Source organism: Pseudophryne corroboree, chromosome 6, assembly GCF_028390025.1.
Source record: "Pseudophryne corroboree isolate aPseCor3 chromosome 6, aPseCor3.hap2, whole genome shotgun sequence".
Taxonomy (NCBI): domain Eukaryota; kingdom Metazoa; phylum Chordata; class Amphibia; order Anura; family Myobatrachidae; genus Pseudophryne; species Pseudophryne corroboree.
The window spans coordinates 808,790,822-808,817,670 of record NC_086449.1 but is presented as its reverse complement, the minus strand read 5'-3'; the positions used below and the strand labels follow the sequence as shown (position 1 = coordinate 808,817,670).

The following is a 26,849-nucleotide window of genomic DNA, read 5'->3' as shown; positions in this document are numbered from 1 at the left end:
GGTTTCTAATACATAGCAATGTTTCACAGTATTATAACAAACAGGATTACTTTTTTTTCATTAAAACGTTAATGCAAAAAAAAATTGGTTTAAAAAAAAAAAAAGGTTTAAACCAAAAACAGCGGGGTTTTTTTGTTTGTTAGGTCAGTAATCAGGAAGAACTGTAACAGTATGTTCTGGAAACTATCACTTTATCGTGCATCTTAGTTTACACTTTTATATCTTTTTTTAAGTTGTAGCATTTTTTATTAAAAAAATTTAGTGAAATGTAGGGTTGCTACTTTTGTCGTCTTATTGTAGGTAGAGTTCATAACTCTTTCTGCTTCAGTGGATATGTCTGTATTTATCATTGTTCTTTCTTTGCCATTGTGTTTGTCCATTGCCGCCAGATTTTAATGATAAATACAAGATATTAATGAACTGGTAAACTGTAAGTTTTACTGTGCATTTGTTTCAGGAGCCAGTCTCTGGGGTCCGTACAAAGACCTCTGGCAGACAGTGCTAAACGCGTTGCTGAAGAGACAACCAGAAGCCGTTCATGTGTTGGACATACTGCTAAAGAAGCATAAACCTGACTTCATCTCCCTATTCAAAAATCCGGTATGTGTTCTTCATTCTCTGTAAGAGTTGTATGCTGTTAGGGGTGTTAGATAACATTTCATTTGAAAAATCGTCTTTCTTATTATGAATGTCTTTTGAACGATGAAATGCTATTTGAATCAACTAAAGACCTATGGAGCATGTTATGCAGGCAGATGGCCTGTGACTCAAGTAAAAGCGACTCCGGGCATTAGACCCAGGTTACTTTATCCACCCTAAGGTAGGAAAACAATGGCCTGATCCCCTGGTGAGTGGCTGGGCATTAGACTCAGTTCACTCTTTAGTAACAGATAGGTAAAGGCCCTACTGTGTGGCATAGTGTGTATAAAGGGTATTGCTCTGTGGCATAATATGTATAAAGGGTACTACTGTGTTCTGTGTGACAAATGTGAAAAAGGGGCTCTACTGTGGTGTAAGGTGAATAAAGGGCACTACTATGTGGCATAACGTATATAAGGGATACTGTCAGTGATCGCAAAAACGCGCTATAGCGCGTATTTTACCCGATTTTGAGGGAAGGTGACTCACTTTTCGGAAATGGGCGAGTCCCCGGGGACGCGCTCTGCTGCAGCAGCCAATCACTTCCTGTTAAGTGAGTGATTGATGCCTGTGACTGTGGCTGGAGAAGGTGAGCACCGCGGAGGCGCCGATTCATCACAGACTTGCTGTTGCCTGAAGCCTCCGCTTCGGCTCCCGTGCTCATAGACTGAGCGCACCGCCTCTCCGCAGGTCAGTTTCCCCGCCGCTCCTGACAGCCGCTCTGAGCGCCGGCCAGTGTGTGTGTGTGTGTGTGTGTGTGTGCGGTGTACATCTCCCGGTCTCCGTGTTGCTGTAAACGGACTTCTGGCTGCCGGCTTTTGCCGTGCCTGCCATATGGGCTCTGCCAGCGAGGAGGTGCTTGCACTGTTGCGGTGTGTAAGTGGAGGGGGCCAGTTAGTGTGTGTGTGTGCCTGGGGTACAAGGGGAGATGGTCAATTACTGCTTGTGTGTTTTTCGAGTTGTTTGGGAGGGGGGGCAATTGCTGGGTCTGTGCACGGGGTATAAGGAGAGAAGGTTAAATTACTGCTTGTGTGTCCTGGTTGTATGGGGGTTGGGGGGCAATTACTGGGGGTGTGCACGTGGTATAAGGGGGGGGGATTATGAGGTGGGCAGATGTGTGTGTGTGTGTGTGTGTGCCTGGAGTATGAGGTGGGCAGCTGCTGAGTGTGCCCGGGGTATGAGGTGGTCAGATGCTGTGTGTGTGCCCGGGGTATGAGATGGTCAGATGCTGTATGTGTGCACGGGGTATAAGGTGGGCAGATGCTGTGTGTGTGTGTGTGTGTGTGTGCGTCCGGGGTATAAGGTAGGCAGATGCGGTGTGTGCGTCCGGGGTATAAGGTGGGCAGATGCTGTGTGTGCGTCCGGGGTATAAGGTGGGCAGATGCTGTGTGTGTGTGTGTGTGCGTCCGGAGTATAAGGTGGGCAGATGCTGTGTGTGTGTGTGTGTGTGTGTGTGCGCGCGTCCAGGGTGTGTGGTGGGTAGCTGCTGTGTGTGTGCCCGGGGTATGATGCAATGTGTCTCGGTGCTCTACCTGGTGCAATGTGTCTCGGTGCTCTACCTGGTGCAATGTGTCTCGGTGCTCTACCTAGTGCAATGTGTCTCGGTGCTCTACCTAGTGCAATGTGTCTCGGCGCTCTACCTGGCGCAATGTGTATAACTTGCTCTGCCTGGCGCATTGTGTATAACGTGCTCTACCTGGCGCAATGTGTGTAACGTGCTCTACCTGGCGCAATGTGTGTAACGTGCTCTGCCTGGCGCAATATGTGTAACGTGCTCTACCTGGTGCATTGTGTATAACGTGCTCTACCGGTCGCATTGTGTATAACGTGCTCTACCGGTCGCATTGTGTATAACGTGCTCTACCTGGTGCAATGTTTATATTTGATTTACCTGGTGCAATGTGTCTTAAGTGTTCTACCTGGTGCAATGTATATAACGTGCTCTACCTGGTGCAATGTATATAACGTGCTCTACTGGGCGCAATGTGTATAATAATGCGCTCTAACGGGCGCAATGTGTATAAAGTGCTCTACCTAGCGTAATGTGTATAACGTGCTCTGCCTGGCGCAATGTGTATAAAGTGCTCTACCTGGTGCAATGTGTATAATGTGCTCTACTTGGAGCAAAGTGTATAGCGAGCTGTACCTGGAGCAAAGTGTATAACATGCTGTACCTGGTGCAATGTGTATAAAGTGCTCTACCTGGTGCAATGTGTATAATGTGCTCTACTTGGAGCAAAGTGTATAGCGAGCTGTACCTGGAGCAAAGTGTATAACATGCTGTACCTGGTGCAATATGTATAACGTGCTCTACCTGGCGCAGTGTGTATAGGAGGTTCTACCTGGTGCAATCTGTATAAGCGGCATTACTGTGTGGTGTAATGTGAATTGGCACTATTATGTGGTCACGCCCCTTCCCCATGAAGCCACGCCCCTCAAATTTTGCGGCGCTATCGGCGTGCACTGCCTGTACTTTACGATCTAGTAAGGTGGCACACCAATTCACTTTCTACCTAAAGGGCACCAAAATGTCTAGTTACAGCTCTGGTGCAGGGTGTCCTGCATGCTACACAGCCCAGCAGCACTATCACCCCATCCCCCCCACCTTGCAACACTTTTGTAGTGTCCAAACAAGATTAAGATTAATAAGAACCTTCATTTCGATGGGACCCAGAAAAGGACCGGTAGGACCCCAATTTTTGAAAGTGAGGGGTCCCTGGGACCCACTTTTTTTTTTGGGATCAGCGCGATCACTGTACTGTGTGGCGTGGGGTGTATAAGGGGCTCTTCTGTGTGGCATAACGCGTATAAGGGGCTTTGCTGTTTGGCGTAACAGATAGGTGGGGCACTGCTTTGTGGTGTAGTTTTAATTGGTACTATTGTGTTCCCTGTAAGGCCACTCCCTAATTAAAATAAGGGCGTGGGGGGGGGGGGGTGTGCTCTCTCTAGCACATGACACCAAAATGTAGTTACGGCTCTGAGCTTACCTGTAACACACAAACAAATATTTGATAATTAGCTCAGGGCAAGTTAAGGTTAGATGATAAGAGAACGTATTCCAAGCTTTGTGAAAGATGCTCGGTCATTTCTTTGAGTAATTATCTGTACTGCCTACTTAAATTAAGGCTGTCTGGTAAACCTGTATCACTCAATTTAAAATAATAAGAATAATTTTCTGAAGTGCACGTTGGAGATGTTTTTCGTAGCAGCTGGATTTATTAAACTTATGTTATTAATTAGAGTAGGGATGCTGAGGCACCTCGGGTCGCCTCCTGCTATGCCCCTCCATCCCTACTGAATGCTTACCCTGTTCCTGGTGCCCGCAGAGTGATCCTAATCTGTCCTTTGAGGTCTGTCCGTCGCTGGAGTGGCCCGAGGCTTGCACCCCGGCTCCTGAGGCACATGTCGGAGACGGGATAGAAATGCCTTCCTTTTTTTTTTTTTTTTTTTTTTTTTTACGACCATCTTCGCAATATGTTTTCTAATGCTATTTTTAATGCGTGGTTTTTGCTTGCAGCCAAAGAGCGTCCAACAGCATGAAAAAATCCAGAAAGCCAGCACGGAGGGGATCGCCATTAAAGGCCAGCAGGGGACACGGGTCCTCCCAGAGATGCTCATCAAAGAAGCCTTCATTCTTAGCGACTTGTTCAATATCGGAGAGGTGGCTGCGGTGGAGCTGCTGCTTGCAGGTGCTTCTTGGTTATGAAATATCGCCCCATCTTTGGATGCGAGTTATCAAACTTTATAAGAGGACCAAGAGAAGGCGTCACCCATAACGACCAATCAGATTTGAGCTGTCATTTATCTAGTGCATTCTTTAAATTGATAGCTAGAATATGATTGGGTGTGGGTAGCACCTCCCATTTTTCCTCTTCAGGAGGCTTGATACATCTCCCTCCTTACTAGGGAGGCCAATCCCGGGATCGGGATCGGCGGGATCCCGGGATTTGGGCCCAAAAATGCCGGGATTCACGGGATTGCACTGCGCATGTGCGGGAGGGAGTGTGTGTAAGTAATACTACTTACACTTAGGCGGGCGGCAGCCATAGACGAACGCTGAACGCGGCGACACTTCAAATGTGGCGCCGGCCGCCAGCCAATCAGAGCTGGCGGACCGGCAGCCAATCAGGGAAGCTGCCGCGGCAGCCAATCAGGTGCGACTGCTGCGGCCGCTTCCCTGATTGGCTGCTGGTCCGCCTGCTCTGGTTGGCTGGCGGTCGGCGCTTCATTTGAAATGCCGCCGCGTTCAGTGTGTCCATGGCTGGCGCCCACCTAATAGTAAGTGTTATTACTTACACCCAGCCTCCCTCCCGCGACGCTACCAACCCTCCCCGCTACCTACTGTACACCCTCCCGCCCAGCTACCTACACCCTCCCGCCCAGCTACCTACACCCTCCGCACCGCTACCTACACCCTCCGCACCGCTACCTACACCCTCCCGCCCAGCTACCTACACCCTCCTGCACTGCTACCTACACCCTCCCGCCCAGCTACCTACACCCTCCTGCACTGCTACCTACACCCTCCCTCCCTTCCCCGCCGATACCTACACCCTCCCGCACCGCTACCTACCCTCCAGCGCTGCTCCCTACACCCTACTTTACTGATCCCTACTGGAATCCCGGGATTGATCGTTTTTCAATCCCAAATCCCGGGATTGAAAAAACGGCCCGGGATTGGCCTCCCTACTCCTTACCATTTGATAGTATGTTTTGTCGCTGGAGGTTTGCGGCCCTGGATTTACATGTACCACTCTGGGTCCTCAGATGGTGCCCCTCAGCACCAAACTCCTGCATTGCTACTAGATATGTTTTGTGAGCGTCATGTGTATCTGACAGCTATCTCCCTGCAGGCCACGCCCATCTCTCCGCGATTGCCCCGCCTCTCTCATTTCCCTATCTGCCGTTCTTCAGAATAATAAATATTTTCAAATGCATTTAAATTGCAGAAATGTGTTTACGTCTATTGAGAACCCAGAAGAGAGGGTGGTCTGCAAGTGGACCCCTGCTGCCGCCAACATCTTATAGTTACCGGTAAATCTTTTTTGTTTCAGGAGAACACCAACAACCTAATTTCCCCGGTCTGACGCGTGGACTGGTCGCTGTTCTGTTATACTGGGATGGGAAGAGGTGTATCGCCAACTCCTTATGTACCCTCATCCAGTCCCGGAAGGGCAAGACATTCACAATGGATCTCGGGTAATGTTAGTGCTGTATGTTGTGTTGTCATTTGGTAGAGCTTTCTGATTTCAATATTTTAGAGCTACCATCTAAGTTTTGCACAACTTAACAGCGCCTTTGGAAAAGGTTGTGTTCTTAATGGCGACTAGGACTGGGAAGGTATATGGTAGACCTACTTTTATATTCTCCCACTGTACAAGCTAAGTACAACATAGTTAGATTTGTCTATTGCATGTATTACCTGCCCTTAGTCATTATTCCGTTCCTTGGAATACTCCCAGAGAGGTGACATTAGGCCGTTCAGCCAGGCTGTTGCATTGTTGGAGGACATAAAATGTTTCTAAGAGAAGAGAGAGACCATAATGGAACTGTACTAGAGTTTAAGCTCTGCTGGATGACTTGTTAATACCGTCACAGAATCCTATAGCCTGGTTATTTTTACATTCATCTCTTAGGGGTAGATTTAGTTAGTGTCGATGGTCCTTTTTGTTGGCTAAAATGTCTGGACATATTCAGTCAGAGAACCACGCCAAACCGTGGGCAGCCCCAAAGTAGCTATTGCTGCTTATTTCAGCTCACGCCCTCCGGGCAAATCCTGCAGCTACTTAAATCTGCCCCTAAATAATGACACCATACCAGACACATATCCCGCCCTCTCCTTGTGCAGCACAATGAAACTGTTCTTAAAGTCCAGACATAGAGTATTGTTTTACAAACTATATGTTCAAGGTGATCTCTTCATGTTCTCAGCCCAGAAGTGGTGTCCATGACGACGCGTTTTACGGACGGTCTGATGGAAAGTGGACTGACGCAGAAGATCCTCACCTTGGTCTCACAAATTGATGTCAACAGTGAATTTATTAAGCTTCAGAGAGATAGAGGACTGGGCAATGAAGAGCATCGCAAACAGGCAAGCGAGCTGGGATATAAAGGAGAGGGGGGGGGGGGGTTGTCATCACACTGGTGTCAATGAGAATGTATTTCCTGTCGCACACCGCTAATATACTATGTAATATAGGCGAATATATGATGGTCTGATGACTGGAGAGTAAATGTGTGTAATTATTGTGTTGTCTCTATATGTCCTAGGTATCGGACCTCATAAAGCAATGCCGGCAGTCACTGGCCGAAAGCCTCTACTCCTGGGCCTGCCAATCCCCGCTGAACAAGGATAATACTCTTCTCCTGATTGGATACCTGGAGAAGGTCACCGTGGAAGCCGACGGCACATTGGACAGTGTTAACCTCTACCTACTTATGGCTGTTCTATACTGCTTTGATGTAGGATATTTGGAACTGGGAACAGAGGACAGAGATGGTAAGAAGACTCGTCGCTATATAATCACAGAAGCTTGTGCTGACTCTTCATTGGTTATACACACAACTTCTTCTCTAGCACTTTCTTATGTGTACGGGTGTTTCTTTCACCATGGGGGTCACTGGATCTTTGGGGTATAGAATGCTGTGACTGGTGCTTACGCTCTTTTTTTAATATTGACCTCCAATAGCTATTGCTCCTCTTCCTCAATACCCATTGTGTACCTGGAACGTCAGTCTTTTTCTGTGCCCACTGGAGCTTTCCACTAGTGTAAGTGGCAATAATGTGGGATTGGGGGGGGGGGTTGGGGTTGTTGTAGCACCGTATATTTTGATTCTCTCCAGTTCCGTCCTGTCAGCAAACGAACAGAGATCCCTGCAGGATGGGGATATAAAAGGGGGAGGAGCACACAACATACTGGATGTTGTAAAGTGTTGTCATTGGCTTAAATCTATACCCCGGTAGTGCTGTGTCGCCTGATTGGATGAAAGGAAAACGTAAAGCTGGAATGTTGAAAAAAAACAAAAAACACTTTGTTTCTATAGTCACTTCCTGTAAACTATAATCGCTGTTTCTCGTGTCTTTTCAGCTAGCCTTATAAAAATAGCGTTTACTTTATATCGTATGTATACTCTAGGCTGATCTGTAATTCTTAATTTCCATTGAATAAGTTCCGCTACTGTTAACCACCGGAGTCAGTCACAGGGCCGCAATTGAGTTGAACCTATAGAACGTGTTCAATATATATTTATTTTATTGTTTTGGCTTCGTCAAGCCGTATTATAATGAATGTGTACCTGCACGCTGCTTTACTATATATAATTGTCCCTGCAATTATTTTGAAGGCTACGATTGAATAATAGACTTGTAATTGTATCTCGTTACTTCTTCACCCCTAGAACGACTGCTGCAGACCCCTCTGCTTACGGAGAGACAGTACGTTGCAGCCATACATCACCGACTGCAGGACCCCCAGCCATGGAAGTTAGCCGGCTTACAAGCCACGGTGCGGCTGGCGTGGGCGCTCGCCCTCAGGGGCATCTCCCAGTTATCAGAAGTCACAGGTATGAAATGGGATCACAACATGTAAATGTGTGCTGGGAAATAATGCATTGATCACGCTTGGAAATAGGTCGGTACGTGCCCTTGGCATCGGAACTGTGTGCGTTTGATCTATAGAAGTGCTAAGTAAGATACCTACAGTATTACTCAGATGCTGAAAGTTGTAACGTGATAAAGAAGATGCGTGAAATAAATAGATTCTTAATATATAAATATGTGTGTAAATGTTTGAGTAACTGATCAGAACGGAAGATCGGTCTCTCGTGCGTCTCCTGATTCTGTCTACTTATAACTTACTGTTTTTGCCTGTACCTTGATAGAGACCTTTTGGTGTTATTTATTTGTGTGTGTCAACAGACTTCAGCTGGGTATACACTAGATCAAGGGTCTTCAACCTGCGGCCCTCCAGCTGCTGTGGAACTACACATCCCAGCATGCCATGTCACAGTTATGCTATTAAGGCATGCTAAAACTGAGGCAGGGCGTGCTGGGATGTGTAGTTCCCCAGTAGCTGGAGTGCTGCAGGTTGAAGACCCATGCACTAGATAAAGCGGATGATGTGCTCGATTCCGACATATTATTGACAATATCATCTTAATGTGTGTATGCACTATGATGCTGACGATGCGTGCTCCCGCGCGGCGTCAGTGGTTCTTCCCCATCGATGGTAAAAATATTCAACAACCCTAGGGTGGTGCCAGAAGAAGCAGGCACCATTTTGTGGGGCTGCTATTAAGTGGTCCCTCCAGTCACTTTATTTTACGAGTATTCTGTACAGGCGTCCTATAGTATGCCCTCACAGCTGCTCCAACACCCTGCTTTGGTGGCGGCAGCTTTGGAGACCACGGCAGTACGGGTGAGTGTCTGCCCAGCTCGCTGCTCCGCACACTAGATCACCAAGGCAACGTGAAACAAGACACTGCTGCAGCGGTTAGCACACAGTCCCTGGGGGGGGTGGTCATCTGTGAGGGAGACGGAGGCTCCCCCCCCCCCCCCCCCCCCCCTCCCCATCCCTGAGTGCGCTTGCAACCTGGTTGACTGCCTTCCTCAGGCTGCCACTATTTGTCAATGTTCTAGTTGCATGTTTTAGGTGGCTTATATATTTCCTAATATATATTATATGTATGGATATGTTTCATATCTTGGTCACAGTAAGTTGTGGACACACTTCCAGGTATCTTTCCCCACAGTATATAAGGAGCCATGCTATAGCTCAGTCAATGAGCGCCGGCTTAGTAACAATGTGACCCGGGTTTCTCTCTATAGTCCCACTTATTTCTCTATTGTAGCGCGTCAACATTCATTGCATGGTCCCGTAAAGCACACACCTCTGTTTTCTAACTTTGGCCTGTGGGGATATATTTGGTTGGCTTTAACATGTCTTCCACAAAATTAAGCACCCTGGCAGGGGGAGAGGAAGGGGGGGGGGGGGGGGTTACTTCTATATAATTTAGCTATGGAACCTGTACTGAGACACTTTCTCCTCAGATTCCAAACCATAATGGCAGAGGAATCCCTATCACAGGTCTGTGTGCCCGGCTTTTCACAGCTACGCCGAGTGCGGTTACATTGGCCACAATTGCCACTCAGGAACAGACCTCACCCATTTTCACAGGTGTTATGCAGTAGCTTACCAGCTTGCAGCTCCCAGTTAGCTCCACATGCTGTTATTTCTCCAGACGAGACCCTGCGTAGTCCGTTTGCCATACGCACAGGTGGCTGCAATTCACCAGGCTGCACAGCTGTCAGCACGGCAGAGATTGCGCAGCTAGAAGCTGCTTCTCTGGGTATGCGTTGCCTGGTTGGGCTGCGTCTATGACCCCAGTTGAAATGTCTGCCTTTGTGCAGAGAAACGCGTTGAAATCCCATGGCTTTCTAGAATTGCAGATCTCTCTCCATGAGCCACCAATGCTAAAGCTGCCTTTGATCACCTAAAACGTCTCCTCTCCAGCGCTTACAAGCGGCCCGTATCCTAAAGACCATCCGGTTGCATAGGTGATATCCGCCACGGGTCTAGCTGGCGGCAACACCGCTCCTGACGGATATCCGAGGAGGACCCCCTAGCCAGCATAATACGGCGTGGCCATCTTACTCCCGGCAGCCGGTGAAACAAGCCGGCGGTAAACACTGCTCCTGACAGACATCTGAGCAGGACCCCCAACCCATGCAGGGATAACAAACGTTGGGCATTTAAGGGTTGGAATTGACACGTTGGCTTCTTCATCTAATACAGGTGACTGTACAGTTTCTTCAAATAACATCTTATTAGTGGGCTCAGTCACCGATGTGAGACTGACGGGATCTCATTGAGTGTCTCCCCGGTGACATTAACTTTTCTGTGCGAGTCGTGACCACTAACTTGCTGTTGCCTGACACCAACTGCATTGACAGTTTATATGCTGCTTGTAGCAAGAATTTACATCAGTGACAGCACATTGGGGGTCATTCCAAGTTGATCGCTAGCTGCCGATGTTAGTTGCGTAGCGCTCATTTAAAAAAAAAACTGCAAAACTACGCATGCGTATAGGGTACAGTACGCACGCGCGGCGTATAGGTACAAAGAGCATCGTTGTTTTGCACAGGTCTAGCGACTATTCCATTTGCACAGCCGATCGTAAGGAGATTGACAGGAAGTGCGAGTTTCTGGGTGTCAACTGACCGTTTTCTGGGAGTGGTAGTGAAAACACAGGCGTGACCAGGCATTTGCAGGGCGGGTGTGTGACGTCGGTTCCCGGACCTTCGTCGCTGGAATCATCGCACAGAATAAGTAACTACAGGGCTGGTCTTGTTCTGCAAAAAATGTTTATGTACCGCTCGGCTGCAAAGGCGTTCGCACTCCTGCAAAGCGAAAATACACTCCCCCCGTGGGCGGCGACTATGCGTTTGCACGGCTGCTAAAAGTAGCTAGCGAGCGAACAACTCTGAATGACCCCCATTGTCCTTTAAGTTTATATACTAAATGTATCTGATGCTATTATGTTGTCTGCAACTGATTTTTTTACCACTTTTCTCTAACGTCCTAGAGGATGCTGGGACTCCGTAAGGACCATGCGGATAGACGGGCTCCGAAAGAGACATGGGCACTTTAGGAAAGACTTTGGATCTGGGTGTGCACTGGCTCCTCCCTCCATGCCCCTCCTCCAGACCTCCGTTTGATACTGTGCCCAGTGGAGACTGGGTGCTTTCAGGGAGCTCTCCTGAGTTTCCTGTAAAAGAAAGTATTTTAGTTAGGTTTTTTTATTTTCAGGGAGCCTGCTGGCAACAGACTCCCTGCATCGAGGGACTGAGGAGAGAGAAACAGACCCACTTCTCTGAGTTTCAGGGCTCTGTTTCTTAGGCTACTGGACACCATTAGCTCCAGAGGGATCGGTACACAGGTCTCACCCTCGCCGTCCGTCCCAGAGCCGCGCCGCCGTCGTCCTCGCAGAGCCGGAAGAAAGAAGCCGGGTGAGTATGTGAGGAAAAGACTTCAGAGGCGGCAGAAGACACCTTGATCTTCATAGAGGTAACGCACAGCAGTGAAGCGGTGCGCCATTGCTCCCATTCACCTCACACACTTCGGTCACTGTAAGGGTGCAGGGCGCAGGGGGGGGCGCCCTGGGCAGCAATAAACACCTCCTGTGGCAAATACACATATATACATGTACAGCTGGGCACTGTACATGTATAAAAAGAGCCCCCGCCATGTTATTAGAAAATTTGAGAGGGACAGAAGCCCGCCGCCGAGGGGGCGGGGCTTCTCCCTCAGCACTCACCAGCGCCATTTTTTCTCCACAGCACCGCTGAGAGGAAGCTTCCCGGACTCTCCCCTGCTTGACACACGGTGAAAGAGGGTTTTAAAGTAGAGGGGGGGGGGGCACATAATTGGCGCATATACATGATACAAAAGCGCTACTGGGTAAACATCTGTGTTTTTTCCTGGGTCATATAGCACTGGGTGTGTGCTGGCATACTCTCTCTCTGTCTCTCCAAAGGGCCTGGTGGGGAACCGGTCTTCAGAAAAGAGCTTCCCTGTGTGTGTGTGTGGTGTGTCGGTACGCGTGTGTCGACATGTCTGAGGTTGAAGGCTCACCTAAGGAGGAGGGGGAGTGTATGAATATTAGGTCTTCGTCGGCAGTGCCGACACCTGACTGGATGGATATGTGGAATGTTTTAAGTGCTAATGTTAATTTATTGCACAAAAGATTAGACAAAGCTGAAGCTAGGGTACAGTCAGGGAGCCAACCCATGTCTGTCCCAATGTCGCCGGGACCTTCGGGGTCTCAGAAGCGCCCACTATCCCAAATAGTTGACACAGAACCGACACAGATTCAGACTCCAGTGTCGACTACGATGATGCAAAATTGCAGCCAAGGGTGGCTAAATGTATTCGATATATGATTATCGCAATTAAAGATGTTTTGCATATTACTGAAAGGGAAAGAAACCTGAGGTCACTTTTCCCTCTTCACATGAGCTGAACGAGTTATGCGAAAAAGCGTGGGAAACTCCAGACAAAAAACTGCAGATTCCCAAAAGGATTCTAACAGCGTATCCTTTTCCGTCACAGGACAGAATACGGTGGGAATCCTCCCCTAGGGTAGACAAAGCTTTGACACGCTTATCAAAAAAGATAGCGCTCCCGTCCCAAGATACGCCTACCCTCAAGGATCCTGCTGACCGCAAGCAGGAGGTTACCTTGAAGTCCATTTACACACATTCTGGTACGTTACTCAGGCCGGCAATTGCGTCGGCCTGGGTTTGTAGTGCTGTAGCAGCATGGACAGATTCTTTATCAGCGGATATTGAGACCCTTGATAAGGATACCATTTTAATGACCCTAGGGCATATAAAAGATGCTGTCTTATATATGAGGGATGCTCAAAGAGACATTAGTTTACTGGGTTCCAGAATAAACGCTATGTCCATTTCTGCTAGGCGAGTCTTATGGACCCGACAGTGGACGGGGGATGCCGACTCAAAGAGGCATATGGAGTTTTTGCCTTACAAGGGTGAGGAATTGTTTGGAGAGGGCCTCTCGGACCTCGTCTCCACAGCTACGGCAGGTAAATCGAATTTTTTGCCTTATATTCCCTCACAATCTAAGAAAGCGCCTCATTATCAAATGCAGTCCTTTCGTTCAAATAAAAGCAAAAGAGTACGTGGATCGTCCTTTCTTGCCAGGGGCAGAGGAAAAAAGCTGCACAACACTGCTAGTTCCCAGGAACAGAAGTCCTCCCCGGCCTCTGCAAAATCCACCGCATGACGCTGGGGCTCCCCTGAGGGAGTCCGCTCCAGTGGGGGCACGTCTTCAACTTTTCAGCCACATCTGGGTTCATTCACAGGTGGATCCCTGGGCAATGGAAATTGTTTCCCAGGGATACAAGCTGGAATTCGAAGAGGTGCCTCCTCGCCGGTTTTTCAAATCGGCGCTACCAACTTCTCCCCTGGAAAGGGAGATAGTGTTACATGCGATTCAAAAATTGTGTCTTCAACAAGTGGTGGTAGAGGTTCCCCTGCTTCAGAGAGGGAAGGGGTACTACTCAACCCTGTTTGTGGTCCCGAAACCGGACGGTTCGGTCAGACCCATTTTGAATTTAAAATCCCTGAACCTTTACTTAAAACGGTTCAAGTTCAAGATGGAATCGCTCAGAGCGGTCATCGCCAGCCTGGAAGGGGGAGATTTTATGGTATCTCTGGACATAAAGGATGCATACCTGCATGTTCCCATATATCCTCCTCATCAGGCGTACCTGAGATTTGCGATACAGGATTGTCATTACCAATTTCAGACGTTGCCGTTTGGGCTTTCCACGGCCCCGAGGATTTTCACCAAGGTAATGGCGGAAATGGTGGTGCTCCTGCGAAAGCAGGGTGTCGCAATTATCCCGTACTTGGACGATCTCCTCATAAAATCGAGATCACGGGAGAAGTTGCAGAACAGCGTATCCCTTTCACTGAAGGTGTTACAGCGACACGGCTGGATTCTCAATATTCCAAAGTCGCAGCTGAATCCTACGACTCGCCTGTCCTCCTTGGGCATGATTCTGGACACAGACCAGAAAAGGGTTTTTCTTCCGGTAGAAAAAGCGCAGGAACTCATGACTCTAGTCAAGAACCTGTTGAAGCCGAAACAAGTGTCTGTGCATCATTGCACTCAAGTCCTGGGAAAAATGGTGGTGACATACGAAGCCATTCCCTTCGTCAGGTTCCATGCAAGGACTTTCCAATGGGACCTATTGGACAAATGGTCCGGGTCACATCTGCACATGCATCAGCGGATCACCCTGTCCCCCAGGGCCAGGGTATCTCTCCTGTGGTGGCTGCAGAGTGCTCACCTTCTAGAGGGCCGCAGGTTTGGCATTCAGGATTGGATTCTGGTGACCACGGACACGAGCCTCCGAGGTTGGGGAGCAGTCACACAGGGAAGAAATTTCCAAGGCCTTTGGTCAAGTCAAGAGACTTGTCTTCACATCAACATCCTGGAACTGAGGGCCATATACAACGCCCTATGTCAAGCGGAGACCTTACTTCGCGACCGACCAGTGCTGATTCAGTCGGACAACGTCACCGCAGTAGCTCATGTAAACCGCCAAGGCGGCACAAGGAGCAGAGTGGCGATGGCGGAAGCCACCAGAATTCTTCGCTGGGCGGAGAATCATGTAAGTGCACTGTCAGCAGTGTTCATTCCGGGAGTGGACAACTGGGAAGCAGACTTCCTCAGCTGACACGACCTGTCCAGGAGAGTGGGGACTTCATCAGGAAGTCTTCGCACAAATTGCAAGTCGGTGGGGATTGCCCCAAATAGACATGATGGCATCCCGTCTCAACAAAAAGCTACAAAGGTATTGCGCCAGGTCAAGAGATCCTCAGGCGGTAGCTGTGGACGCCCTAGTGACACCGTGGGTGTTCCAGTCGGTCTATGTATTTCCTCCTCTTCCTCTCATACCCAAGGTGTTGAGAATAATAAGAAAAAGAGGAGTGAGAACAATACTCATTGTTGTGGATTGGCCACGAAGGACCTGGTATCCGGATCTGCAGGAAATGCTCACAGAAGATCCGTGGCCTCTTCCTCTAAGACAGGACCTGTTGCAACAGGGTCCCTGTCTGTTCCAAGACTTACCGAGGCTGTGTTTGACGGCATGGCGGTTGAACGCCGGATCCTAGCGTAAAAAGGTATTCCGGATGAGGTCATTCCTACGCTAATAAAGGCTAGGAAGGACGTGACATCTAAACATTATCACAGAATATGGTGAAAATATGTTTCTTGATGCGAGGCCAGGAATGCTCCTACGGAAGAATTCCATCTAGGCCGTTTTCTTCACTTCCTACAGACTGGAGTGAATTTGGGCCTAAAGTTAGGACTATTTCTGCAAGACTTGTATATAGTTATTGCTTTCATAAGGGTTATGTTATAATTTTGTCGGTTTTGGACCAATGATATGTTGTTGTTCATACTGTTAACTAGATTGTATATCACAGGTTATATGGTGTGATTGGTGTGGCTGGTATGAATCTTGCCCTTAGATTAACTAAAATCCTTTCCTCGTATTGTCTGTCTCCTCTGGGCACAGTTTCTCTAACTGAGGTCTGGAGGAGGGGCATAGAGGGAGGAGCCAGTGCACACCCAGATCCAAAGTCTTTCTTAAAGTGCCCATGTCTCCTGCGGAGCCCGTCTATCCCCATGGTCCTTACGGAGTCACAGCATCCTCTACGGACTACGAGAAAAAGATTTACCGGTAGGTTCAAAATCGTATTATTTTCTCTTACGTCCTAGAGGATGCTGGGGACTCCAAAAGGACCATGGGGTATAGACGGGATCCGCAGGAGCTTGGGCACACTAAAAAGACTTTGACTGGGTGTGAACTGGCTCCTCCCTCTATGCCCCTCCCTCAGACCTCAGTTAGACTTTGTGCCCAGGAGTGACTGGACACACACTGGGGGAGCTCTATTGAGTTTCTCTAGAAAGGCTTTTGTTAGGTTTTTTATTTTCAGGGAGACCTGCTGGCTACAGGCTCCCTGCATCGTGGGACTGAGGGGAGAGAAGCAGAGCTACTAGTTCAAGGGCTCTGCTTTTTAGGCTACTGGACACCATTAGCTTCAGAGGGTTCGATCACTTGGTGCGCCTAGCTGCTTGTTCCCGGAGCCGCGCCGTCACCCCCCTCACAGAAGTCAGAAGAAAGAAGCCGGGTGAGTATTAGAAGAACCGAAGACTTCAGTGACAGCAGAAGACTTCAGTAACGGAGGTACAGCGCAGCGGTAGCGCTGCGCTCCATGCTCCCACACGCACTTCACCAACGGCACTCAGGATGCAGGGCGCTGGGGGGGAGCGCCCTGGGCAGCAGTTACTGAGGTTATATATATTATACGTGTGTAGTATATAGGCACTGGGGTGTGAGCTGGCATACTCCCTCTGTGTTTCTCTCTCCGGGCTTCCCTGTAGGCTGTCCCCTTTATTGGCCAGTGTGGGGGTGTCGGCACTACGTGTCGGCATGTCTGAGGATGAGTGTTCCTCCCCGGAGGAGTTTACTGGGGGCGCAGAAAAGGGGCTGGAGATGGCTCTGTCGGCACAGCCGACTGCTGATTGGGTTACTATGTTTAGTACACTTAATGCTAATGTGGCTTTATTGTCTAAGAGGCTCGATAAATCTGATTCTCAGACATGGAGAAAATCCATGGAAGATGCTTTGGCTCAGGTGCTGACCCACTCAGGGTCACAAAAACGTTCTTTTACCCAGATGGTAGATACAGATGCCGACACGGAATCGGATTCCGATGTCGACTTTAATGAGGCTACTTTACACCCAAGGGTTGTTAAGAGTATTCAGTACATGATAGTGGCTATTAAAGATGTTTTACATATCTCTGACGAACCTACTGTTCAGGAAACGGGTTTGCCTCTTTAACGGGAAAAAACCTGAGGTGAAGTTTCCCCCCTCTCATGAAATGAATGCTCTTTGTGAAAAAGCTTGGGAGTCGCCGGACAAGAGGTGGCAGATTCCCAAGAGAATTTTTATGGCGTATCCTTTCCCCTCTGATGACAGGGAAAAATGGGAGTCGTCTCCAAATGTCGACAAGGCTCTGTCCCGTTTGTCCAAGAAGGTGGCGCTTCCGTCCCCTGACACGGCTGCTCTCAAGGATCCGGCGGATCGCAAGCTGGAGACGTCTTTGAAGGCCATTTTCGTTAATACTGGTGCATTGCACAGACCTGCTGTGGCGTCGGTATGGGTGAGTAGTGCTATTGCTAAATGGGCTGATAATTTAGCTTCTGATATGGATACCCTTGATAAAGATAATATTCTTTTGACTCTTGGTTATATCAAGGACGCTGCAGATTACCTAAAGGATGCGGCGAGAGATGTTGGCCTCTTGGGATCAAGAGCCAATGCGATGGCGGTCTCGGCCAGGAGGGCGCTGTGGATCCATCAATGGAATGCTGATGCCGACTCCAAGAAAAATATGGAAGCTCTCCCCTTCAAAGGTAGTGTCTTGTTTGGTGACGGCCTGGCTGACCTGGTGTCTACCGCTACTGTGGGTAAGTCATCTTTTCTTCCTTATGTTCCCACACAACAGAAAAAGGGGCCCCATCAGCAGATGCAGTCCTTTCGGCCTAACAAATACAAACGAGGAAGGGGCTCGTCCTTCCTCGCTTCGAAGGGTAGAGGAAGGGGAAAGAAGTCGCCTGCAGGTTCAGGCACCCAGGAACAATAGTCCTCCCCCACCTCTACCAAGTCCACCGCATGACGCTGGGGCTCCCCTGCGGGAGTCCGTGTCGGTGGGGGGCCGTCTCCGAATCTTCAGTCAGGTCTGGTTTCAATCGGCCCTGGATCCTTGGGCCTTAGACATAGTGTCCCAAGGGTATAAGCTGGAGTTTCAGGAGATGCCCCCCCCCCCCCCCCACCCGCTTTTTCGTATCGGCCTTGCCAGTTTCTCTTCCAGAAAGAGAAGTAGTAAATGCTGCGATACAAAAGTTGTGTCAACAGAGGGTCATTGTTCCCGTTCCCCTGTCCCAACGGTTCTATTCGAGCCTCTTTGTCGTACCGAAGCCGGACGGTTCGGTCAGACCGATTCTGAACCTAAAATCCCTCAATCCATACTTGAAAACTTTCAAGTTCAAGATGGAATCTCTTCGAGCTGTGATCTCCAGCCTAGAAGGGGGGGATTTTATGGCGTCAGTCGACATAAAAGATGCCTACTTACACGTCCCGATTTATCCTCTGCATCATCAGGCCTTCTTGAGATTTGCGGTGCAGGATTGTCATTATCAATTTCAGACGTTGCCGTTTGGGCTTTCCACGGCCCGAGGGTTTTAACCAAGGTTATGGCAGAAATGATGGTACTCCTTCGCAAGCGAGGGGTCACAATTATCCCGTACTTGGACGATCTCCTAATAAAGGCGAGGTCACAGGAACAATTGTTAAAGAATGTGGAGCTCTCCCTGACGGTTCTGCAACATCACGGTTGGATTTTAAATTTGCCAAAGTCTCAGTTAATTCCGACGACTCGGCTGCCCTTTCTGGGCATGATCCTAGACACAAAGCTTCAGAGAGTGTTTCTTCCGGAGGACATAGCTCTAGAAATACAGACCATGGTCAAGGAGCTTTTGAGACCGACAAGAGTGTCGATTCATCAATGCACTCGAGTGCTAGGGAAGATGGTGGCGGCTTACGCGGCCATTCCGTTTGGCAGGTTTCATGCCAGGGTGTTTCAGTGGGACCTGCTGGGCAAATGGTCTGGGTCGCACCTACACATGCACCGGAAAATAAGTCTATCTTCCAGGGCCAGGATTTCTCTCCTGTGGTGGCTGCAAGGCTCTCACCTTCTAGAGGGACGCCGTTTCGGAATCCAGGACTGGGTCCTGCTGACCACGGATGCAAGTCTCCGAGGCTGGGGCGCAGGGAAGAAGTTTCCAGGGAAAATGCTCAAGCCAGGAATTTTCTCTCCACATAAATGTTCTCGAGTTAAGAGCCATTTACAACGGCCTCCTGCAAGCGAAGAGTTTTCTTCAGGGTCTTCCGGTCCTGATCCAGTCGGACAACATCACAGCGGTGGCGTACGTAAACCGCCAAGGTGGAACAAGGAGCAGGGCGGCAATGGCGGAAGCCACAAGAATTCTCCGCTGGGCAGAACAGCACATAAGCGATCTGTCAGCAGTCTTCCTCCCGGGCGTGGACAACTGGGAAGCAGATTTCCTCAGCAGACACGATCTCCATCCAGGAGAGTGGGCTCTTCATCAAGAAGTATTTGCAGACGTGACAAGGCGTTGGGGAACTCCTCTGATAGACATGATGGCGTCTCGCCTCAACAAGAAACTTCCGAAGTATTGTTCCAGGTCAAGGGACCCCCAAGCCTGTGCGGTGGACGCCCTGGTAACTCTGTGGGTGTTTCAGTCGGTGTATGTTTTCCCTCCGCTTCCTCTCATTCCAAAGGTGCTGAGGATCGTAAGACGAAAAAGGATTCAGACAATACTCGTCGCTCCAGATTGGCCACTGAGGGCCTGGTACCCGGATCTTCAGGAATTACTAGTGGAAGATCCCTGGCCGCTTCCTCTAAGAGAGGACCTGTTACTGCAGGGGCCATGCCTGTTTCCGGACTTACCGTGGCTGCGTTTGACGGCGTGGAAGTTGAACGCCAGATTTTAGCTCGGAAAGGTATTCCAGGGGAAGTCATTCCCACTCTCCTTAAGGCTAGGAAGGAGGTCACGGCGAAACATTATCACCGTATTTGGAGAAAATATGTGTCGTGGTGTGAATCCAAAGCAGCTCCTGCGGAGGAGTTTCACTTGGGGCGTTTTTTCCATTTTTTGCAGGCAGGCGTGGATGCGGGCCTGAAATTGGGTTCCATCAAAGTGCAGATTTCAGCCTTATCTATTTTCTTTCAAAAGGAATTGGCCGTCCTTCCTGAGGTTCAGACTTTTGTGAAGGGAGTGCGGCATATCCGTCCTCCATTTGTGCCACCCGTGGCGCCGTGGGATCTTGAAGTGGTGTTGCAGTTCCTTATGTCTCACTGGTTTGAGCCTTTGCGTAAGGTTGAGTTGAAGTTTCTCACTTGGAAAGTGGTCATGCTTTTGGCTCTGGCGTCTGCCAGGCGAGTATCTGAGTTGGCGGCTTTGTCTCACAAGAGCCCATATTTGATTTTACATTCGGATAGAGCAGAATTGAGGACCCGGCAACAATTTCTGCCGAAGGTGGTCTCTTCGTTTCACATTAACCAACCTATTGTGGTGCCTGTGGCTACGGATGCTGTGGCGGTCCCAAAATCTCTTGATGTTGTAAGAGCTTTGAAAATTTACGTCGCCAGGACGGCTCTTACTAGGAAGACAGAGGCTCTGTTTGTCCTGTATGCTTCCAACAAGATTGGAAATCCTGCTTCTAAGCAAACTATTGCTCGTTGGATTTGTAATACGATTCAGCAAGCTCATTCTTCGGCTGGGCTACCGTTGCCGAAATCAGTAAAGGCCCATTCTACCAGGAAGGTGGGCTCATCTTGGGCGGCTGCCCGAGTGGTCTCGGCACTTCAACTTTGCCGAGCAGCTATGTGGTCGGGTTCAAACACTTTTGCTAAGTTCTACAAGTTTGATACCCTGGCTGATGAGGACCTCGTGTTTGCTCAATCGGTGCTGCAGAGTCGTCTGCACTCTCCCGCCCGGTCTGGAGCTTTGGTATAGACCGCATGGTCCTTTTGGAGTCCCCAGCATCCTCTAGGACGTAAGAGAAAATAGGATTTTAATACCTACCGGTAAATCCTTTTCTCCTAGTCCGCAGAGGATGCTGGGCGCCCATCCCAGTGCGGACTGTTCCTAGCAGTTAGGTTACTACTGGTTATTTTCGTGTTTTTTTTTAATTCAACAATTTTTATTAGATTTTTTTATAGAAATACAAGAACAGGGAAGACCTTCATGATACAGACATACCAAAAACCGGAGAGAAACCGGTATAGTTACAATAATCCATCGTAAAGTGCTTTTAAGCCACATCAGTGAAACCACAGATACATAGACGGTACTTGTAGGCTTGAGTAAGAGGTAAAGGATAAACAATCTTAACCTACATGAGGTCTAGGAAATGATGAAAACATTACCGACGTGCGTCTTAGCATAAGAAATCACCATATACCTAAGGCTAAGCATACAATTCTACCTGAGGATTCACAGGACATCAGTATACCCGAGAGGTCAGTAAAGAAGACAGACAGGAGGGGGGGGGGGAAACAAATGGGGAAAACAATACAAGTATAATCATATCATGAATGAGTAGCGGCCAAAGAAGTCCTAAGTAAAAATATTAAAGAAGTGATTCAGGCATGGTTAGCCATTCTAACCAAAGAGGAGGTTCAGTACCCATATGGCATCAGACTAAACATACAGCATGGGGGTATTAAAATTAATATAATTGCATTTCCTAAGAAAACAGCAGGGGGTCCCAAAGGAACAGTACATGGGCCTAGTTTGTCAAGAGGCCCTATCGATTTGTCTATATAGATACCACGTTGTGGTCTCAAAAAGTTTATATATGAACGACTGTACATCAGGGTCTAGAGTATCAATATACCTCTCCCACTTCTTGGCAAACCGCCTGACCCCCAATTCAATATCAGGAAGAGTAGCACGCCTCTCAAAATAAATAATCCGGAGGGTCATGTGTTTCACAGCCATCAAAGAAGGGGTAGACGGTTTGATCCAATTATTAAGAATTTGTTTCTTGGCAATTGTCAGGATAACAGAGAGTACCGGAACAATGTCTCTATCTTCAGGCCCAAGAGACCACTCCCTAAAATCAAGTAGCAAACAAGCCCTCGGGCGTTTTATTAACCGTAAGTTAAATACTGTGTTGAGATAAGCGACCACCTTGTACCAAAACTTAGATATTTTCCGGCAAGACCACATATTGTGGTACAAGGTGGCACTCTGCGCAGTACATTTGATGCAACAGCCAGTGTCGTCTGGGACCATGTGTGCCCTCTGATTAGGCGCTATATATGCCCTTTGGAGCGTCTTCAAGTGAACCTCTTGCAAAGAGGCAGAGTATAAGAACCTAAAAGTGGGTAAAATGTTATCTAACAATTCAGCGCACGATCCCATAATGGGGATATCTCTGGCCCATGAAGACAAAGCGGAGTCCCAGAGCCGGTCTCTATATGAGACCCTAAAGGTGTTTCTGAAGTAACTAAGATGGTAAGGACAATCTTTAGTAAGCACCATTAAGATGCGCAGCGGGTCTGTGGTAGCCTCAGAAATCATTGGGTGAGACTGGGATTGAGCAAAGTGTCTGGCCTGCAGGTACATAAAAAATTCCCGGTGGGAAATACCAAATTTTATCTGGATATCAGAGAAAGAAAGCACTGCATTGCCTCCTGGGTTGTATGTCTCTAATAGCTGCGATCCCCTTTTCTCTCCAACTCAAAAAATGTGCGTTATCAAGGCCAGGAAGGAAACATGGGTTACCCCAAAACATAGTGTGAAGAGAGGTGTCAGGTTTTCTCCGGGCTTTAGTGTGAGTGGCCTGCCATGCTCGATATGTATGCCAAAATTGATTATTATGTTTTATCTCTGATGGGAGACGGGAGTTTGAGGTGTGTAAGAGTGCAGCAGGGGAGAAAGGATGGAATACGGCAAGTTCAAGTGGCAAGTTCGTAAATACTGATCTGCCCCAAAGCCAGTCTGTGATATAGCGGTACATCGCTGCTCTGCTAAATAGAACAGGATCCGGGATTCCCATACCTCCCTCTTCACGTAATAGCTGTAACCTAGCGTAGGGGACTCTTGGTCGTTTACCTGCCCATAGAAATCTAGTGAAACACTGTTTAAGAAAAAGGACATCTTTCTCAACCAGGGCAATAGGGAGCATAAGAAGAAAATAAGCAATCTTGGGAAAAACAACAGATTTAATAACTTCTGCGCGACCCATAAGAGACAAGGGCAGAGACGCCCAGTCTGTAAGGATTTTAGACACCTTGGACAAAATAGGACCAAAATTAACCGCATATAGATCCGGGAGGGAAGTAGGGATCTGAACTCCTAAATATCTAAGACTATCTCGAGCCACTGGGAATAGGGACAGGAACGGGTGTAATGGAAAGAGGGAAGAGTCTCCTGAAAGGAGGAGAAGCTCGGATTTAGATATATTAATTTTGTATCCCACAAAGGAACGAAATTGTTCAATCAGGGAGACAATTGCAGGGATGGACGTATCAGGCTGAGAAATAAATAGAAGCATGTCGTCAGCATACAGTGATAATTTTACCATGGTGTCCATTATTTTTATGCCTGTAAATCTGGGAGAATTTCTCGGGGAAACAGCTAGGGGTTCTAAAGGTAAGGCAAATAATAAAGGTGACAAGGGGCAGCCCTGACATGTGCCACTCTGGATAAGAAAAGGGGATGAGAGGATACCATTCCCCAAAACTTGAGTGGAGGGAGATTCATATAATTGGGAAATAAGAGAGACAAAGTCCTCAGGTGCACCAAAGCGGTGAAGCGTTTCATACAGATGGTCCCAGGTGACCAGGTCGAACGCCTTTTCGGCATCAAGTGACAATAATACATTAGTGTCAGTGGGTTTGGAAAGCTGAAAGGCCTGCATAACAGTCAAGACCTTTCGGATATTGCTCACTGATTGCCGACCCCAGACAAATCCAGTCTGGTCTGTATGAACTATATCAGGGACTATGACTTTGAGTCTATTCGAGAGGATTTTAGTGAACAATTTATAATCCGTGTTTAGAAGGGAGATCGGACGATAAGAACTGGGAGACTCAGGATCCCGGCCAGGCTTCGGGATAACCTTTATGACCGCGGAATTAAAATATTGGGGCAAGGAAGCACCCTGCATGAAAGAATTAAATAAGACAGAAAGAGGTTCGCACAGTCTAGTAGATAGAATTTTATAGTAGTCATTGGCAAAACCGTCAGGGCCCGGAGTCTTCCCAGTCTTCAGTCCAGCCATTGCTAAAGAAACTTCCTCAGTGGTGATAGGTGCAAGAAGAGAGGTACAGTGCGACTCTGACATTTGAGGCAGATCAGTAGAAGACCAAAAGCTAGACTTGTGGGTCTGGTTAATAACAGGACGTGCATAAAGAGTGGTATAAAAAGACTGTAGCACCTCAGCAATCTTGGCCGAGGTCCATACTCTATCCCCACCTTGGGTGAGCAGAGAGTGAATGACCACTTTAGGGTGTCTGCCTTTTAACAAATGGGATAACAGTTTGCCAGACTTATTGCCATATCTGTAAATGCCACAGTCTCTTGAAAATGAATATTTAGCTTCCATTTGAGAAAGGAGGGTATCAAACAGTGTTTCTCTATCGTCCTAGTGGATGCTGGGGTTCCTGAAAGGACCATGGGGAATAGCGGCTCCGCAGGAGACAGGGCACAAAAAGTAAAGCTTTTTCCGATCAGGTGGTGTGCACTGGCTCCTCCCCCTATGACCCTCCTCCAGACTCCAGTTAGATTTTTGTGCCCGGCCGAGAAGGGTGCAATCTAGGTGGCTCTCCTAAAGAGCTGCTTAGAGAAAGTTTAGCTAGGTTTTTTATTTTACAGTGATTCCTGCTGGCAACAGGATCACTGCAGCGAGGGACTGAGGGGAGAAGGAGTCAACTCACCTGCGTGCAGGATGGATTGGTTTCTTGGCTACTGGACATCAAGCTCCAGAGGGACGATCACAGGTACAGCCTGGATGGTCACCGGAGCCACGCCGCCGGCCCCCTTGCAGATGCTGAAATCAGAAGAGGTCCAGAATCGGCGGCTGAAGACTCCTGCAGTCTTCTAAAGGTAGCGCACAGCACTGCAGCTGTGCGCCATTTTCCTCTCAGCACACTTCACACGGCAGTCACTGAGGGTGCAGGGCGCTGGGAGGGGGGCGCCCTGGGAGGCAAATGAGTACCTATAAAGGCTAAAAATACCTCACATATAGCCCTAGAGGCTATATGGAGATATTTAACCCCTGCCTAATTTTTCTAAATAGCGGGAGACGAGCCCGCCGGAAAAGGGGCGGGGCCTATCTCCTCAGCACACGGCGCCATTTCCTCTCACAGCTCCGCTGGTCAGGACGGCTCCCAAGTCTCTCCCCTGCACTGCACTACAGAAACAGGGTAAAACAGAGAGGGGGGGGCACATTTATGGCGATATTTTGATATAACAAAGCAGCTATAAGGGAGCACTTATTATAAGGCTATCCCTGATATATATATAGCGCTTTTGGTGTGTGCTGGCAAACTCTCCCTCTGTCTCCCCAAAGGGCTAGTGGGTCCTGTCTTCGTTAGGAGCATTCCCTGTGTGTCTGCTGTGTGTCGGTACGTGTGTGTCGACATGTATGAGGACGATATTGGTGTGGAGGCGGAGCAATTGCCAAATATGAGGATGTCACCCCCTAGGGAGTCGACACCAGAATGGATGCCTTTATTTATGGAACTACGGGATAGTGTCAACACGCTAAAGCAGTCGTTTGACGACATGAGACGGCCGGACAATCAATTAGTGCCTGTCCAGGCGACTCAAACACCGTCAGGGGCTGTGAAACGCCCTTTGCCTCAGTCGGTCGACACAGACCCAGACACAGGCGATGACTCCAGTGGTGACGGTGACGAATCAACCGTATTTTCCAGTAGGGCCACACGTTATATGATTTTGGCAATGAAGGAGGCGTTACATTTAGCTGATACTACAGGTACCACTAAACAGGGTATTATGTGGGGTATGAAAAAACTACCTATAGTTTTTCCTGAATCAGAAGAACTAAATGACGTGTGTAATGAAGCGTGGGTTGCCCCTGATAAAAAGCTGATAATTTCAAAGAAATTATTGGCATTATACCCTTTCCCGCCAGAGGTTAGGGAGCGCTGGGAAACACCTCCTAGGGTGGACAAGGCGCTAACACGCTTATCTAAACAAGTGGCGTTACCCTCTCCTGAGACGGCCGCACTTAAAGATCCATCAGATAGGAGGATGGAAAATATCCAAAAAAGTATATACACACATGCAGGTGTTATACTACGACCAGCTGTAGCGACTGCCTGGATGGGCAGTGCGGGGGTAGTTTGGTCAGAATCCCTGATTGAAAATATTGATACCCTGGACAGGGACAATATTTTACTGTCGTTAGAACAAATAAAGGATGCATTTCTTTATATGCGTGATGCACAGAGGGATATATGCACACTGGCATCACGGGTAAGTGCTATGTCCATTTCGGCCAGAAGAGCTTTATGGACGCGACAGTGGACAGGCGATGCGGATTCAAAACGGCATATGGAAGTTTTGCCGTATAAAGGGGAGGAGTTATTTGGAGTCGGTCTATCAGATTTGGTGGCCACGGCTACAGCCGGGAAATCCACCTTTCTACCTCAAGTCACTCCCCAACAGAAAAAGGCACCGACTTTTCAACCGCAGCCCTTTCGTTCCTTTAAAAATAAGAGAGCAAAGGGCTATTCATATCTGCCACGAGGCAAAGGTCGAGGGAAGAGACAGCAACACGCAGCTCCTTCCCAGGATCAGAAGCCCTCCCCGGCTTCTACAAAAGCCTCAGCATGACGCTGGGGCTTCTCAAGCGGACTCGGGGACCGTGGGGGGTCGTCTCAAAAATTACAGCGCGCAGTGGGCTCACTCGCAAGTAGATCCCTGGATCCTGCAGATAATATCTCAGGGATACAGGTTGGAATTAGAGACAGATCCACC

The 26,849-nt window shown here is 48.5% G+C and overlaps 1 protein-coding gene across 2 annotated transcripts in view; it reads left to right on the top strand.

The window, feature by feature from the left end:
* The window catches only part of NUP205 (nucleoporin 205), a 136,984-nt gene that overhangs the window by 32,363 nt on the left and 77,772 nt on the right, over positions 1-26,849 (top strand). For both annotated transcript variants that reach the window (XM_063929009.1, XM_063929008.1), the window contains exons 2-7: positions 458-600; positions 4,157-4,328; positions 5,694-5,838; positions 6,571-6,730; positions 6,910-7,138; positions 8,038-8,202. In XM_063929009.1, the coding sequence (XP_063785079.1) occupies positions 458-600; positions 4,157-4,328; positions 5,694-5,838; positions 6,571-6,730; positions 6,910-7,138; positions 8,038-8,202 (1,014 nt within the window). The remainder of the gene's footprint in view (positions 1-457; positions 601-4,156; positions 4,329-5,693; positions 5,839-6,570; positions 6,731-6,909; positions 7,139-8,037; positions 8,203-26,849) is intronic.